This window comes from Tasmannia lanceolata, unplaced genomic scaffold, assembly GCF_043159265.1.
Source record: "Tasmannia lanceolata isolate RefF3 unplaced genomic scaffold, GAP_Taslan_0.1 ptg000044l, whole genome shotgun sequence".
Taxonomy (NCBI): Eukaryota; Viridiplantae; Streptophyta; class Magnoliopsida; order Canellales; family Winteraceae; genus Tasmannia; species Tasmannia lanceolata.
In genome coordinates, this window is record NW_027518721.1 from 20,478,341 (window position 1) to 20,493,852 (window position 15,512).

General features: G+C 38.2%; 1 protein-coding gene across 1 annotated transcript; it reads right to left on the reverse strand.

Moving 5' to 3' along the window:
- Positions 1 to 714: 714 nt before the first annotated feature.
- On the reverse strand, positions 715 to 10,805 carry LOC143863239 (uncharacterized). The gene is made up of 4 exons (XM_077373909.1): positions 10,213 to 10,805; positions 5,102 to 5,170; positions 4,890 to 4,999; positions 715 to 1,110 (listed from the first exon to the last, which is right to left on the reverse strand). The coding sequence occupies exons 1-4, from the start codon at positions 10,243 to 10,245 to the stop codon at positions 975 to 977; spliced, it is 348 nt and encodes a 115-aa protein (XP_077230024.1). The 5' UTR covers positions 10,246 to 10,805; the 3' UTR covers positions 715 to 974.
- Between the last annotated feature and the right edge of the window lie 4,707 nt (positions 10,806 to 15,512).

Below are 15,512 nucleotides of genomic sequence, written 5' to 3' on the forward strand. Positions count from 1 at the left end.
ATCCATGTTTTCCAATTATATTTGAGGTATAAAAAATTTCAGTCAACACTAAGGCCATGTTTATTTTGTTATTTTGAGTCCAAAACTGATCATTGAATTTGAGTCCAATAATCAGTTTTGAACTTGCAATCGGTTCTCAAAATCCAAAACAAACAGGGCCTCAGTTTTATCTTCAATAAGGCCCAATCGCAAGTCCAAAACTAGTAATTGGACTCAAATTCATGTTTAATCGAGTCTAATAATCAAGTTTGAACTCACATTGGCTCTCACAATCCCAAACAAAATCCCCAAAAGCAGCCACTAGGGCACCCCATTGGATCCTTGCACAGCATATAAAATCTGGTTCTTCAAAACATTGACATCGCAGACCAAACATGAAGGTACCACTGAATCAAGTGTTAGGATCATCTATTTGTTGTGGAGACAGTAGATCAACGACTCTAATTAAGCGTTCGGATCATCTATTTGCCGAAGTATAAGTAGATCAACGACTCTAATTTCCACATGTGTGTTGTGTCAATGTGCCCTGGTGCCTTAGAAACCCAAGCACAAGCAGTGCAAGGTTTAGCATTTTTCAAAACAAAAAGGGAACTGCAATGGGCCTTAGCCCCTAGCTCAACTGGAAGCACTCAGACCATTGAGCTCTTGTGTTGAATGCCAGCATACCAATTAGAAAAATGTCAATGAAATGAATATATAAGTAAAAATAAAGGATTATTAGAAAAATATAAAAGACATATATAATTAAAAAGAACGGAAAAGATCGGCCGGAGGGTTCTAATCCGGCGGTCTAGAATGAGCAGGTCCCACTCTTCACGTTCATTACATACATATGCCAATGCATTTCAGCTTCATCAGCCGTTCTTTCGTCATATCATACACAATTTTCTGATGAAGCTATCTATGAAATGAACTTAATTGAAAGGTCTAAAAAGTAATTTATAAGCATGGTTTGCATTTGATTAGGAAAATGATTATGGGGTCGGATCCTTTCCAAACCTCATCATGGCATGAGTTGCAAACATCGAACCCCTTCGCGAAATTTCCGCCAATCGGCCTATCAAGGGAAAATTGACTGTCTCTCTATTCCACAGAGGCTTCCTATCCCACCTGCATGCACATATTTTAGAAAGAATCTGCATTACTATCTGCCAAATTAAGTTGAAATGCTCTTGGACAACGAAGTGAAAGAAATCCCATCTTTGTAACTAACTAAAAAAAAACCAAAGTCCTTTTCCGTACTATTTGAGGGGAAGTACAGGGTACCACATCTATCTTCACGTTTTAACTGTGAGTATTATCAAACCCCCCGCCCCCCCCCCCCCCCCCCCCCCCACACACACACACACACCTCATACAATCTCCTCTCTGAATGAAAGATTCATTTTTGTTATAGAATGCAGATGGGGAGTGGGAAATATAACAGACAAAATTGAAGGTAAGTATCTCATCTCATAATGGTATGTATATTGAATGCATACAAGAAATGAAAGCTACTTCCAAGAAACTAAGATATGGTTTGCTTAGTTCTAACCAAATGATGGAGTCTGTTCTCATCCATGTACAAATGTCATTACCGTTTTTTTTCAAATTGTATGGAAAATTTATTAGAAAAGAGAGAGACCGAGAAAGTCCCATCAAATACAAGGAAAGAGATGCCATGTTAGCCCAGAAAAGAAACAAAAAGCAAGTGAAAAATAGCTAGGGCGGGAGTTAGTCAAAGAACTCCACCTACCCCCTATGAGCACCCTCTCTAGCAAGTTTGTCAGCCTCTCCATTAGTTAGACTGCCTTATGTGAATAAAGAATATCGAAGAGGATCCAATTCTATCCTTAATTTCGTCAAAATAAATCCACGAATGTCCATGGAGCCGTATGGGAAACTCGAACCCACCTAATAACATTTAGAGAGTCCCCTTCTATCTATACCCTGTCCAAATCTTGATTTTGAAGCAATCTGATACCATGATAAATGGCTCGACCTTCAGCCTCGTTTGAGTCTGCCACCCCAATTGGGCCACTGAATGCCCAAACCATGATCCCTTCTTCGTTTCTAAGGAGCCCTACAATGCCTGAGGGACCCAGGTTCCCCATACTCGATCCATCAATATTCAATTTAAGTATCCCTTGGGGAGGAGGGGTCCATGTTTTTTTTTTTTTTTGAGGAGGTAACAGAATATATTCATAGAAATAAAAAATCAGTACAAGGGGGTCAAGTCGTCCCCAAGACATCCGTGACCCAAAACAACCCAAAATACACCAGAAAAACAAGAAATAAGGCCGGCAAACTACAGATGATCGTGCTCCATGATGAGGACCGTGTCCCGATCAACGCCCTCCTTGGCCAGCACATCAGCCAAGGTATTTGAGGATCAATGCATATGGGGTCCATGCTTGTACTACAAATATCAATACCTTGAAGGTAAATAACAAACAACACTTTACTCGCACCCACTTTGGCACTTCCAGTAAGTCATTCAAACAAATGATCATGATATTGGGACAGAGTTTCAGTATACCGTCAGATTCCAAAAGGAAAATGGAAGCCAGATAGTCTGATGTCACATGAAATAGCCTTCTGTTTGGTCTAGTAGTGAAATAATAAATCCAGTACTTGGAAGAACCCGCAAAGTCAGATAAACTTGATCAAGGGACGCAGAACCGATAGGTAAGGAAGTCCAGTTCAAGATGAATAATATATCCACTACTAGTTTTTTTTTTTTTTCGAATGGTATCCAATACTACTTCTTGTTGCTCTGATACCAATAAAATGATGTAGAACTAATAGAGAACAGCCAAAAATTGATATGGTCAAATTAGGGTTTATGTTCAAAATATGGTCAAATTGGGGTTTATGCTACTTTTTAAAAAAACAGCTCATATCAAACCATTCTACATTTCTAGAAATCTTTTATTAGAGTTGATCTTATCAAATAAAGTTGAAATAAATCGAATATGACCCTTGGATGTTGAGATCACCCTATTATATAAATCTGATGGTAATGATAACTGTAAAACACTAACATCCACAGGAACTTTAAATTTCAAAATCAACTAAATCAAAGTTCAAAATATGTGATGGTTAAAATTAAATTAATTAATCAATTCAGCCATGGGATCCATGATCTGATTAGATCACTTGATTACTTATCATGTTTTGAGTCTAAATCAATATATCACAGGAACTGATGACTGTTAGAAATACAATTTCATATGAGATTTCCAGTTCCTGGCAATAAGTAGAGAAAGATGTAGATATTACCTCAAGATAGAAGAAAAATATAAAGATAGATGTTCCAGGGCATCATACCTTGGATCCAATGGCATCACATCTTACATTGAATTAGAGCATCACACCAAAAACTCATTGAAGAGAAATCCTCCACAAAGTTTCAAAGCAAAGCTTCTTTTAATTCATAATACCAAGGATGACCCTGAGGCCTACACATATAGGACTAAAAAGAAACTCTAGAAAGTTCCTAACTTAATCCAAGAGAGAGAACTTTCAAACAAAACCCTAAACTTCTAGAGGTTTCCCTAAAACACCAAAATAAGAACTCCAACTCTCCCCCATGACTTGAAGCTCTTTTCCCCTTTTAAAATTGCAAGATATAATGAGCCTCCTTCTCTAAAAATCAACTTTAAATGAAATAGAAAAAAATGACTAAAATACTTCCCCTTCCCCACACATATTGGTAGAGTACAGTACCATATTTCGAGTCAACTTGGAGTCAATCCCTCATTGAAACCAAGTTCACTTTCAAGTTTCTAAACTTAGTGCTTCGTTTGGTTGCACAAAAGCTCGGCAGCCGTCGGAATTTGGTTCGGAATTGGCATGCCATTCCACTTTTGGTTGCCAAAATGCATTGGACTCCCATTGATTCCCTTGGATTTCTCTCATGTAATAATTGCTTCTCTCTTTCTTGTCCCCTTCTTCCAAAAGCAAAGAATTATGGTTGAATTTTCTAGGGAATGACGCTCTCTCTCTATCTCTCTCCTTTCTCCCTATATTGGTAATAACACCCCCTACTTTTTCTCCTACTCTCCGAGTATTTGCCGTGCAACCGAACACTATTACACAATTTTCCCTTTGACTTCCTATTCCACTACTCTCCGAGCCAAACGTAGCATAAGTGCTAGTCAGTCCATGTATTTAGCCTTTACATGAAGCATAGCAGATAGACTGATATCTCTCTACATCTTCTCAAGCTCTCTAATCCAGGACCATCCACAACCCACACTAATGTCTTTTAAGGCTTTGTTCATTTGAGATTATGACAACCGATGGTGAGCCCCCAAACCGATTATTTGACTCAAATTACATTAATTTTGAGCCCAATATTCCGTTTGGGGGTTCACCATCGGTTCTCATAATCTCAAACGAACAGGCCCTGTTCATTTAAGATTATGACAACCGATGTGAATGCCAAAACCGATTATTGACTCAAAATAAAGTTTAAATTTGAGTCCAATAATTGGTTTGGCAGTCACAATTGGTGGCCATAATCTTAAGAAACAGGGCCTAAGTAATGGTCCACTTCTGATTATTAAATTAAGTGGCTTAAAAGTAATATTATATCAGATATGAAGAATCACCAAGATGAATTACAATTGAAAACACCGTGGCCAAACATTACCAAACCTTAGAGGAGAGTAAAAGAGAAGCAAATAAAGGGAGGCCCAACTTAAAGTCTGTGAAGCAAAAAACTAACTGTTGGATATTAGTGTCTTTATGTCAACAAACTAATTTATCACGTGTAAGTTTTTGAAGGTGATGTTGAACTATAATGCAAACAAGAATAGTAATATATACCAAACTAATTTATCACATATAAGTTTTTGAAGGTCATGAAATTGAACTATATTGCATACAAGAACAGTAATATATACCAATCTTCATGGCGAATGACCTTTCCTTCCTCAATGCGTAGCCGGATAAGTGATGTGATATCCATGTCTTTTCCCAAAAACTTGTAATGTTGCTTGTTGTCAATTAGTATCTGGACTAAAATGGATGTCAACAGACTTGTATTTGGACAGCCACAACAATCATATATAGATAGTGAAATAATTTCTCAGAGACTTGAAAAGAGCATTCTGACCTCTCCTTTCCCTGGTGCGAATGCATTTTCTTGTATGGTGTATTCCACAATTTTGGATTCACTAAAGACCTGAGAGATGATCATTCATCAGTACATTCTTTTGAATATGTACAAACTTCTAAATTCAGCTCCTCTATTTAATAAATTGTGGAATTTTGAAATCTGAAACGGTATAATAGGAACCGACTATTAAAATGCAAGAATTAACCACGTCACTGATTGATCCAACATATTTTTTTGAGCTTTCCTTGTATATATATTTACGAAGGGAATAGCTTAGACATATATCATATATGCAATTCATAGGGTGATGTGGAAGCAAATGTTTGAGCAGTTTGTGGGATCCCCAAGGGTGATGTCTTTTGGTTGGGTGATAGCCCTGTTCAAGATTGTTAATAGTAATCATCTCTGTATAAGGTTTCTTTAATTTCCATAATGTGCGTTTAATGTGTAATATCCAAGAAGAATGTGTACGAGATTCTGTCTCCTTTAGTTTGCTCTTCGTTCTACCTTTGTATATAATTTTCTTGTTATCGACAAAGACCAGCAAGAAAAACAAGGACCAGCAATTATCGGGAAAAAAAGAACTTTTAAGGTCACAGGTTTCAGTTCAAGCTGTTAGTCAATGCTTAACAGGCTTTTTACATGGTACTTGCACTGCACGTACATGATTTGTGAGGTTTTTTCAGTGTAATTTTAGAAATGCCTCTTCAAGTGTATGCTACTTTCCTTGAGATAAGTATGACTTTGATTCTTGTCACAACAAGTGTTTAGGAGAACTTGTGTCCGTACATTGAATTTTATAGGATAAAACTCAATGCTGAGAGAGTAATTCACCATCCAAGGCAATTATGACAACACTTAACAAAAATTCACAGCACTACTCCCTACAAATTGTAATTGGTTACAATCTGCTCTGCCCAGAGCTCATAGCTTTATATTTTCAGAAAAATAGTGTAGAAAAAATGAAGAAAGAAGCATAAGTGCAGAAGGATACCTGTTCGAGCAGCAAAATAAACTCAAACTACTTTCTTTTTCTTTTTTTTTAAAGAAAACTATATTTCAACATTCAAAATTAAAAATTCCCCTCCCAAGTCATACATATATCCATATATAAGATTTCTATTCCTAAATTGAACTTAGACTTTAACTCCAACCAAAACTCAACTTTCTAACTTTCTAACTTGATTCTATTTTTTCACCACCTCTGTTACCTACCATGGTTCCTATATCTGAGACTATTGCTACTTCAGATGACTACTCAAAACATAGTATTGTTCATAAGCAGCCACTACAAGTTTATACAAGAGGAAAAGTAAAGATTTTACTCACTCTGTCAATCAATCTACATCTGTGTCTGATGATCCGGCAGTTGACCATATTTCTGTAAGTGTTCCTATTGCTGTTCGGAAAGATAAAAGGTCTTGGACTCAGTATCCCATTGCTAACTTTGTCTCCTTTGATTTCTATATCCTTCCTGTAAAAGTTTTATTGCGTCTCTTTCCTCTACTGTTTTACGGTTGCCTCGTATGTGCCAAGACATGATGAAATGGATCAAGGCATCTTATTTGTTGCAAGCATTTGCCTTGGACGTGTGAGGAGTAGGGGTGGCAAAATTGGCCGAACCGAACCGGAACCGAGCCTAAACCAAACCGATTCAAATTTCGGTTTGGTTCGGTTTGGGGATCAAACCGAACCGAAACCGAATATTTCCAATTATTATGAGTAAGGGGTGGCAAAATTGGCGGAACCGAACCGAAACCGAACCGAAAATTTAGTTTTGGTTCGGTTTTGGTTTGGTAAAACTAAACCGATTCAAATTTCGGTTCGATTCGGTTGGGGGTCATACCGAACCGAAACCGAACCATTGCCACCCCTAGTGAGGAGGCCTACTCTTTTGGCCCACCTCATAACATTCACTTTTCAAATAGTCTCTTCAGTGGGCCCTTATCGTAAGTACACAATGTGGTATGCATTTATTGAAGCTATCGGTGTTGGTGCAATCGTACCTTTCATGTGCTCTACTTATTACCAAAACTACCGTTGGAAAAAAAATCTTGGGAAAAATGAACATAGGTTTCTACACATTCAACTTAACCCCAAAAGTTTTAAAAGTGACAAGTAGACCTCATGTGGTTTCATTGGATTTTTTTAATTGGACGGAGGGGACGGCGTGGGGGAAAATACCAAAATGCCCTCATCTTCCCTAACTGAAAATTAGGGTTTTCATACTTGACAACTAAAAATTGGGGTTTGATTCAAATCCTTGCTGATTTATCAATATAAACCTTCCATTTAGGAGTTTTATTTGTCTTCATTCACATCATTATAATGATTTGAATAAAAACCGTAATGTTTTAGGGCTTTTATTTTTTTATTTTTATCAAAGTTTTTTTTCTTGAAATGTTGGTTTGATGTAGCCATGGGGTGAGGTTCGAGTGTATGTAGTGGAGGTGACGGCGGTTGCCTGAGACGTTGTTATGTGACCGCCGATGCAGTCATTTTATTATCTGAAAAAGCTTATTTCGTCTGGTCTTCCTTTTTGTGTCCGAGAAAACGGTTCCTACACATATGTGTAGATACATTATCGCTAGCTTAAAATACAGTAGGGGCCATAATATTTGGGTAATCCAAACCATTCATTTTTAAGGCCCTCACATAGATTGGGTGTCCACAAAAATCAGATCCATAGGATCATCCTAACCATTCGAACTGTGGAGACAAAAAATGGACTAATTTGTGAAGGTTTAAAGACATCATTTTACCTCCACAAATCATAGGGTTGGGATGATCCTATGGATCTGATTTTTTGTAGACACACTATCTATGTGAGGGCCTTTAAAATGGATGGCTTGGATCACCCAAACAATGTGGGCCCCCACTGTATTTTAAGCTAGTGTGTAGGGAACTCTCTACACATATGTGTATGAACCGTTTTCTCTTTGTGTCCGTACATTGAATTTTATAGGATAAAACTCAATGCTGAGAGAGTAATTCACCATCCAAGGCAATTATGACAACACTTAACAAAAATTCACAGCACTACTCCCTACAAATTGTAATTGGTTACAATCTGCTGTGCCCAGAGCTCATAGCTTTATATTTCAGAAAAATAGTGTAAAAAAAATGAAGAAAGAAGCATAAGTGCAGAAGGATACCTGTTCGAGCAGCAAAATAAACTCAAACTACTTTCTTTTTCTTTTTTTTGAAAGAAAACTATATTTCAACATTCAAAATTAAAAATTCCCCTCCCAAGTCATACATACATCCATATATAAGATTTCTATTCCTAAATTGAACTTAGACTTTAACTCCAACCAAAACTCAACTTTCTAACTTTCTAACTTGATTCTATTTTTTCACCACCCCTGTTACCTACCATGGTTCCTATATCTGAGACTATTGCTACTTCAGATGATTACTCAAAACATAGTATTGTTCATAAGCAGCCACTACAAGTTTATACAAGAGGAAAAGTAAAGATTTTACTCACTCTGTCAATCAATCTACATCTGTGTCTGATGATCCGGCAGTTGACCATATTTCTGTAAGTGTTCCTATTGCTGTTCGGAAAGATAAAAGGTCTTGGACTCAGTATCCCATTGCTAACTTTGTCTCCTTTGATTTCTATATCCTTCCTGTAAAAGTTTTATTGCGTCTCTTTCCTCTACTGTTTTACGGTTGCCTCGTATGTGCCAAGACATGATGAAATGGATCAAGGCATCTTATTTGTTGCAAGCATTTGCCTTGGACGTGTGAGTAGTAGGGGTGGCAATATTGGCCGAAGCGAACCTGAACCGAGCCTAAACCAAACCGATTCAAATTTCGGTTTGGTTCGGTTTGGGGATCAAACCGAACCGAAACCAAATATTTCCAATTATTATGAGTAAGGGGTGGCAAAATTGGCGGAACCGAACCGAAACCGAACCGAAAATTTAGTTTTGGTTCGGTTTTGGTTTGGTAAAACTAAACCGATTCAATTTTCGGTTCGGTTCGGTTTGGGGGTCGAACCGAACCGAAACCGAACCATTGCCACCCCTAGTGAGGAGGCCTACTCTTTTGGCCCACCGCATAACATTCACTTTTCAAATAGTCTCTTCAGTGGGCCCTTATCATAAGTACACAATGTGGTATGCATTTATTGAAGCTATCGGTGTTGGTGCAATCGTATCTTTCATGTGCTCTACTTATTACCAAAACTACCGTTGGAAAAAAAAAATCAAGGGAAAAATGAACATAGGTTTCTACACATTCAACTTAACCCGAAAAGTTTAAAAGTGACAAGTAGACCTCATGTGGTTTCATTGGATTTTTTTAATTGGACGGAGGGGATGGCGTGGGGGAAAATACCAAAATGCCCTCATCTTCCCTAACTGAAAATTAGGGTTTTCATAGTTGACAACTAAAAATTGGGGTTTGATTCAAATCCTTGCTGATTTATCAACATAAACTTTCCATTTAGGAGTTTTATTTGTCTTCATTCACATCATTATAATGATTTGAATAAAAACCCTACTGTTTTAGGGCTTTTTTTTTTTTTTTTATCAAAGTTTTTTTTCTTGAAATGTTGGTTTGATGTAGCCATGGGGTGAGGTTCGAGTGTATGCAGTGGAGGTGACGGCGGTTGCCTGAGACGCGACGGCTGTGGTGGCGTCGAAGGCGGTGAGAAATGGTGTAACCGTAATCCCTCTGCAAATGAGGGTATTTCTGTCATCAAAATATTAACCATGGTTAGTTTTAGTCTTTCCGTCAGGTTATCTTTGACAGAGGGGGTGTACTTGTGGCGTTTTGATACCACAGGATCTACTTGTAACTTTTTTAACTTTCGGAGTTAAGTTGAATGTGTCATAAGCCACAGCGGGTCTAAGGGTATTTTTCCCAAAAATCAGTTCAGTTTACTTACTTAAACGGAGCTTATAAATTCGCACTCTTGTAACCTGAACTGTGGAAGACTAATACAACAACCATACTAATACAACAAAAAAAGAGGAATTACTCTTCTTGTTATCTCTCTCTCTCTCTCTGTTTCTTCTTTCTCTGTATGTTTTGAGAAGAGAATTTTGAATTTTGAAAGCCATGACCGGTTTCAGCAAACTCGTAATCGGACTCACTTTTGTTTTCTCCATCTTCACCGTCGCTCTCATCGCCGGACTCTGCTACCTTCTCCGGAGAAAATTCCGGCGAGAAAACACCGGAACCGAGGAAATTTCCGGCGAACCGTACAATAACCCATCTAAGGAGCCACTCTACTTCTTCTGCTGGAAGACCCAGTCCCAAGTCGATCCCACCGGAGCTCCGGTCATATTCCCGGACTCCGGCCAGTGTGTGTTGCGAGATCGGATGAAATGGGAGGGTTTGGGTGGGCCATCTAGGGTTTTGTTCACGATCGAAGAGGGGATAGAAGATTTGGAATCTGAAGAGGAGAAATCTCAAAATGAGAGTTTTAATGATTTTGAGAAAGAGATTTCGTTTGTGAATCCTTGTTCTTCTCCTCCACTTTACACGCCTATGTCATCTCCCACACGTGTGGAGGAGAAGAACAATGAGAGTGATAGGTTTTCTTTTTGTATTTCTGTTGCTGAAGACTGAAAGGAAATGAAGGGAATATGGGTTTCTTTGAAGACAACTGATATTTGCACTGCATTTTTTTGATAATGGGGTAAACTGACGTTGTCTTTTTTCATTTAACTATGATTTCCCATTACCAAAACATTTGGTAGCTAATTAAATAAAAAGACAAGGTGAGTTCGTGCCATTATCAAAAAAATGTAGTGCGAATATCACTAGCATTGTTAATTACCATCTTTTACAGGGTTTCGCTAAAATGCGCGTTGTTATGTGACCGCCGATGCAGTCATTTTATCATCTGAAAAAGCTTATTTCATCTGGTCTTCCTTTTTGTGTCCGAGAAAACGGTTCCTACACATATGTGTAGATACATTATCTACACACTAGCTTAAAATACAGTGGGGGCCACATTATTTGGATGATCCAAACCATTCACTTTTAAGGCCCTCACATAGATAGGGTGTCCACAAAAAATCAGATCCATAGGATCATCCTAACCATTAGAACTGTGGAGACAAAAAATGGACTAATTTGTGAAGGTTTCAAGATATCTATTTTACCTCCACAAATCATAGGGTCGGGATGATCCTATGGATCTGATTTTTTGTAGACACACTATCTATGTGAGGGCCTTTAAAATGGATGGCTTGGATCACCCAAACAATGTGGGCCCCCACTGTATTTTAAGCTAGTGTGTAGAGAACTCTCTACACATATGTGTATGAACCATTTTCTCTTTGTGTCCATGTTGTTTTGATATGTACACCCCTCCTTTCTCCTGTATCAAACTCTTCTTCATTTATTGGCCTTTGACCCAACGATTTGGTCTTTTTTTTTTTTTTTGAAAGGGTGAGATAGAAAATGCAAATCCCAAGAACAAGGCAGACAAGAGATGAGTACAACACTAGGAACCATCCTAGGAAGAATTTCCAGGAGCCGGTGTTGCATGAGAGAGCAGCTACATAGGCTCACTTTTCAACAGATTTTGTCTTATTTATTTAATTATTCTGAGGTGGCTGTTCTCTCATGCAACAACCGGTCCGTGAAATGGCTTTTGCGATGGTCCCTAGCAAATCCAGAAAAGAAAATATCAAATTAACGAGGAAGAAGTTCGATTCATCCCATCCCTAGCTAAATGATATGGTTCAGTACTAGCCGAACGACGAACGTGGACCAACGATTTGATCATTTCCACATTGGTTTTCACATTTCATGGGGATTCAAGCTTACTTGTTTTCTTGCGCCTCTATCACAATGTAGCCGCCAATCTATCACCGGCGAACACACGAAAAAATCTAAAATCTTACACAAACAAGATCTATATACCAACAAAAGATAACGACCAAAGGGAAGCAATACAAACGGCCACAAGAAAACAAGAATTACGTGGTTAACCATAATGGGCTACTTCATGGACAAGGCAATGCACAATCCATTATTTAGAACCAAAATAGTTCAATGTTAAATCACACCGGTCCGATAAAACCTCTGTCTTAAGCAATCTATGCAACCCAGAGCAACCCTCTCTTCTGCTTACCGAGTATGAGGAAAAAAAACCCTTTGGAAAACCTTCCAATACAATGTTTGGATTACATCCGATTATATGTTGGACCCATTAGGTTTGGATAATTTGGACCCACTAGCGGCTGGAGTTCCAACTGATTTCGCACCAGTCATAGAAATGCAATCTAAGAGATCAAGAGCGAATTTTCGGTGAGTGAGATAACTTCCATTTCGAAAAAAGGAATTAAGAGAAACAAGATCCTTTAGATCAAATGGAAAGGAGAGTGATATAATGAGTTTGAGGGTTACCCACGGAAACCACCCATAATAATTATGTTAACGTCATATACCAATAAAAAGATCTAATCCAGTTGGGGAGTGCAAATAGAAGAGAGATTATATGTTGTAGGCACTGTTAACCTAACTTATAAGCTCAAGAAACACATCTTTGAAGCAACTATACCAAGCCCATAGGCCTGCTTTAGTCTGTAAAGATATTTATGGACTGAATACAAAGTTGGGCTTGGCGAGGTCAATGAAACCAGCAGGTTGTTTTGTATACATATGTATCAAAGGTTCCATGTAAGAAGGCATTACCCATGTCAAGTTGGCGAAGAGGCCACAATTGTATTATTCGAATTGTAGGGGACTGAACTATGGGGCTAAAAGTTTCATCAAAGTTATGCCCCAAAAATAGATGGTTAGCAACCGAAAAGCCTTTATCTATTGGATGGAACCATCATAATTGTTTTGTATGAAAAACCACTTGCGCCCAATTATATTCATATGTGGATGTGGTAGATAAAGGGATAAGTACCATTGTGTGAGAGGCATTAAATTCATCGAGCATGACAAATGTTACATGGAACGCGGTTCGTTCTGGTACACGATATGAGAACGCGTATAGACTACAATGGTAGCAAGGTACCTGGTACGATGAGGGTAGGCTTAGTTGGTGTGTATGTGTGTGAGATTTGGACTTAAAATCAATTCTAAGAAAACCAAAATAACAGGCATAATGGGATTGGAAACTAGTAAAAATTGTCAAATGAAGTGAATTAAGGAACGAATACGAAATTATAATCAACCAAAAAGTTCGGTGAGCTTGAACAACAAGGGAAATAGCAAAATTTCAAGAGCATAAGACAATAGATGAAGCATGATATCTGCGTGTAAATTGTGAACTGAATAGTTAGATTGAAAAGCCATTGTTGATGTCTCTCTCAGCGTATGTTGGCGCGCATCTCTCTTTCATTCTTACGGATCGTTATTTTTAGTGATCCAGATCGCAAATGAACCGTGTTTGGAGTTGCTACCCAGATCACAAAGGAACCATGTTTCGGGTTGTGCGATCCAAATTGCGGGTCAATAGAGGGAAACGACCCCGGTAACACTGAGCATGAATTCATGCCAACGTGTGCCAAGAAGTATATGCCGACAGACTTTGGTGCAAGTGGTGAGATCGATCGGGTGAGTAAGAAGACGTGTGAACAAATGATAAAAACAAAGAGAAATGGTGTTTGGTTACAAGAAAAGCTTGGGGTATGCGAATCTTGCAACAAGTGTTGGGTTGGAGTGGTCCTGTAGTAGGAAAATAAAGGCAACAAGAAAACACTTCTAAAATGGGATCCCGTTTATACTATAAAATTTTTGCATTTCATTTCAAAATCTCACGTATTTTTATTTTTCAGCACTTCATCCTATACCTGGAAGCTTATCGGACCGTGAATCCTCTAGGGTACCAAATGATGGCGATGGTGTATAGAGGTGAGAAGCCATGAAGAACAGGGGGTTGCCTTTTATAATCTTAGAAAAAAGCGGTGGACTTTCATTCCATCGGTTTTGCCATAATAGAGAAGCAATGCAATAATCCCCATTATTCTCTAAAATTATAAAAGGCACCCCGTGATCAGATGCACCCAACATGATTGAAATGAGTTGGGTTTTTTAATGAATCATCAGACATAGAAGAAATAACTGGAAAAAGTAGAGAGAGAGAGAGAGAGAGAGTAGTGTTTGTTTGGGAAGGATGGAGGGGTTTAAATACAGGGGTTAGTGATGAGAGCTACGTGTGATGAGGTGGAAGTTGGTGGTTTGAAATATAAAGCAGCCACCATGCTTTTAAATTATGCGTTTAGGCCCGCACCAAAACCAAAATTTCGGCCGAAATTGGGTACACAAGTAAAAAAGGGAAGTGATATATCTGCCCCTTTTGATTACTAGGTACACCCACAAGCAGTGTACGTGGCAATCATGCCCATCAAATCCTTCTGCCGTGAGGTACATAAGACCCTCTCCAGTCATTGATACACTGCTGTTGGGTGGTGTCCCAGGTAATCCAAAGAGGCGGATATATCACTTCCCTTAAAAAATGATATTTTATTAAATACCTAATTTTAGGGAAATGAGTATATAATTAAAAAAATAGAAAAGAGTTCCTGAGCTCAAGCTCAGATAGCTTATCTGAGCTCGAGCGTCAAAAACTCATATGGGCCCAAAGTTTTGGGTTGATCCAAAGCATTCATTTGGAAGGGCCTTCCATAGATGTGGTGTGTACAAAAAATCAAATCCATAGGATCATCCTGACCCCTCCAAAAGTGGAGGGTAAAATAGACAGTTTTCCCTCCACTTTTGAAGGGGTTAGGACGAACCAAAGGAACTGATTTTTTGTGGACACTCTATCTATGATAGAGCCTTTCAAATGATTTTGGTTCTGATTTTTTGTGGACACTCTATCTATGATAGAGCCTTTCAAATGAATGCTTTGGATCACCTTACAAATGTGGGCCCACATGTGTTTTTGAGCTCGAGTTCAGTTAAGCTTATCTGAGCTCGAGCTTAGGAACTCTTTTCACTTTAAAAAAAAAAAAAATTTGGGTTGAATTTCTCAAATTTTCAGCCGAAATCCCCATTTCCGGTATTGGCAATTTGGGTTCTGGTGTTTGACTGAATTCTGAAATTTAAAACCATGGCCGCTACATGTCATGAGAGTGGGAGTTGGTGCTTTCAAATGATAAGCCTGGCAGCCCTCTTCTTTTATTATAATGCAGCTTTCTAATGATAAGCCTCCCTTTTCTTTTATTATAATGCAACTTTCTTCTCTATCAGAGAACTTTTCCTTTTTCTATATTTTATTTGGAAAATTCCACCATCACAAGATTTGTGGGCCTCTACAGAATTCAGTGGAATTATTTATTATTGTCAGTAATGTTCTTATTAATGTAAAAAGAAATAGCTAGAGAACCATGGGTACAACTAGAACCTCTCTACGCCCCACCCTACCAAAAAAAAAACAAAAAAAACTAGAATCTCTCTACACACAGAATTTAGTTATATTGTG

What these genes read in the sequence shown, in the direction of transcription:
- LOC143863239 (XM_077373909.1), bottom strand. Translation starts at nt 10,245, where the DNA reads ATGAGAGCGACGGTGAAGATGGAGAAAACAAAA. An exon ending in TGAAGATGGAGAAAACAAAA is followed by an intron (nt 5,171 to 10,212) that starts GTGAGTCCGATT and finishes ATCATCTCTCAG; the next exon opens with GTCTTTAGTGAATCCAAAAT. An exon ending in TCGCACCAGGGAAAGGAGAG is followed by an intron (nt 5,000 to 5,101) that starts GTCAGAATGCTC and finishes ATTTTAGTCCAG; the next exon opens with ATACTAATTGACAACAAGCA.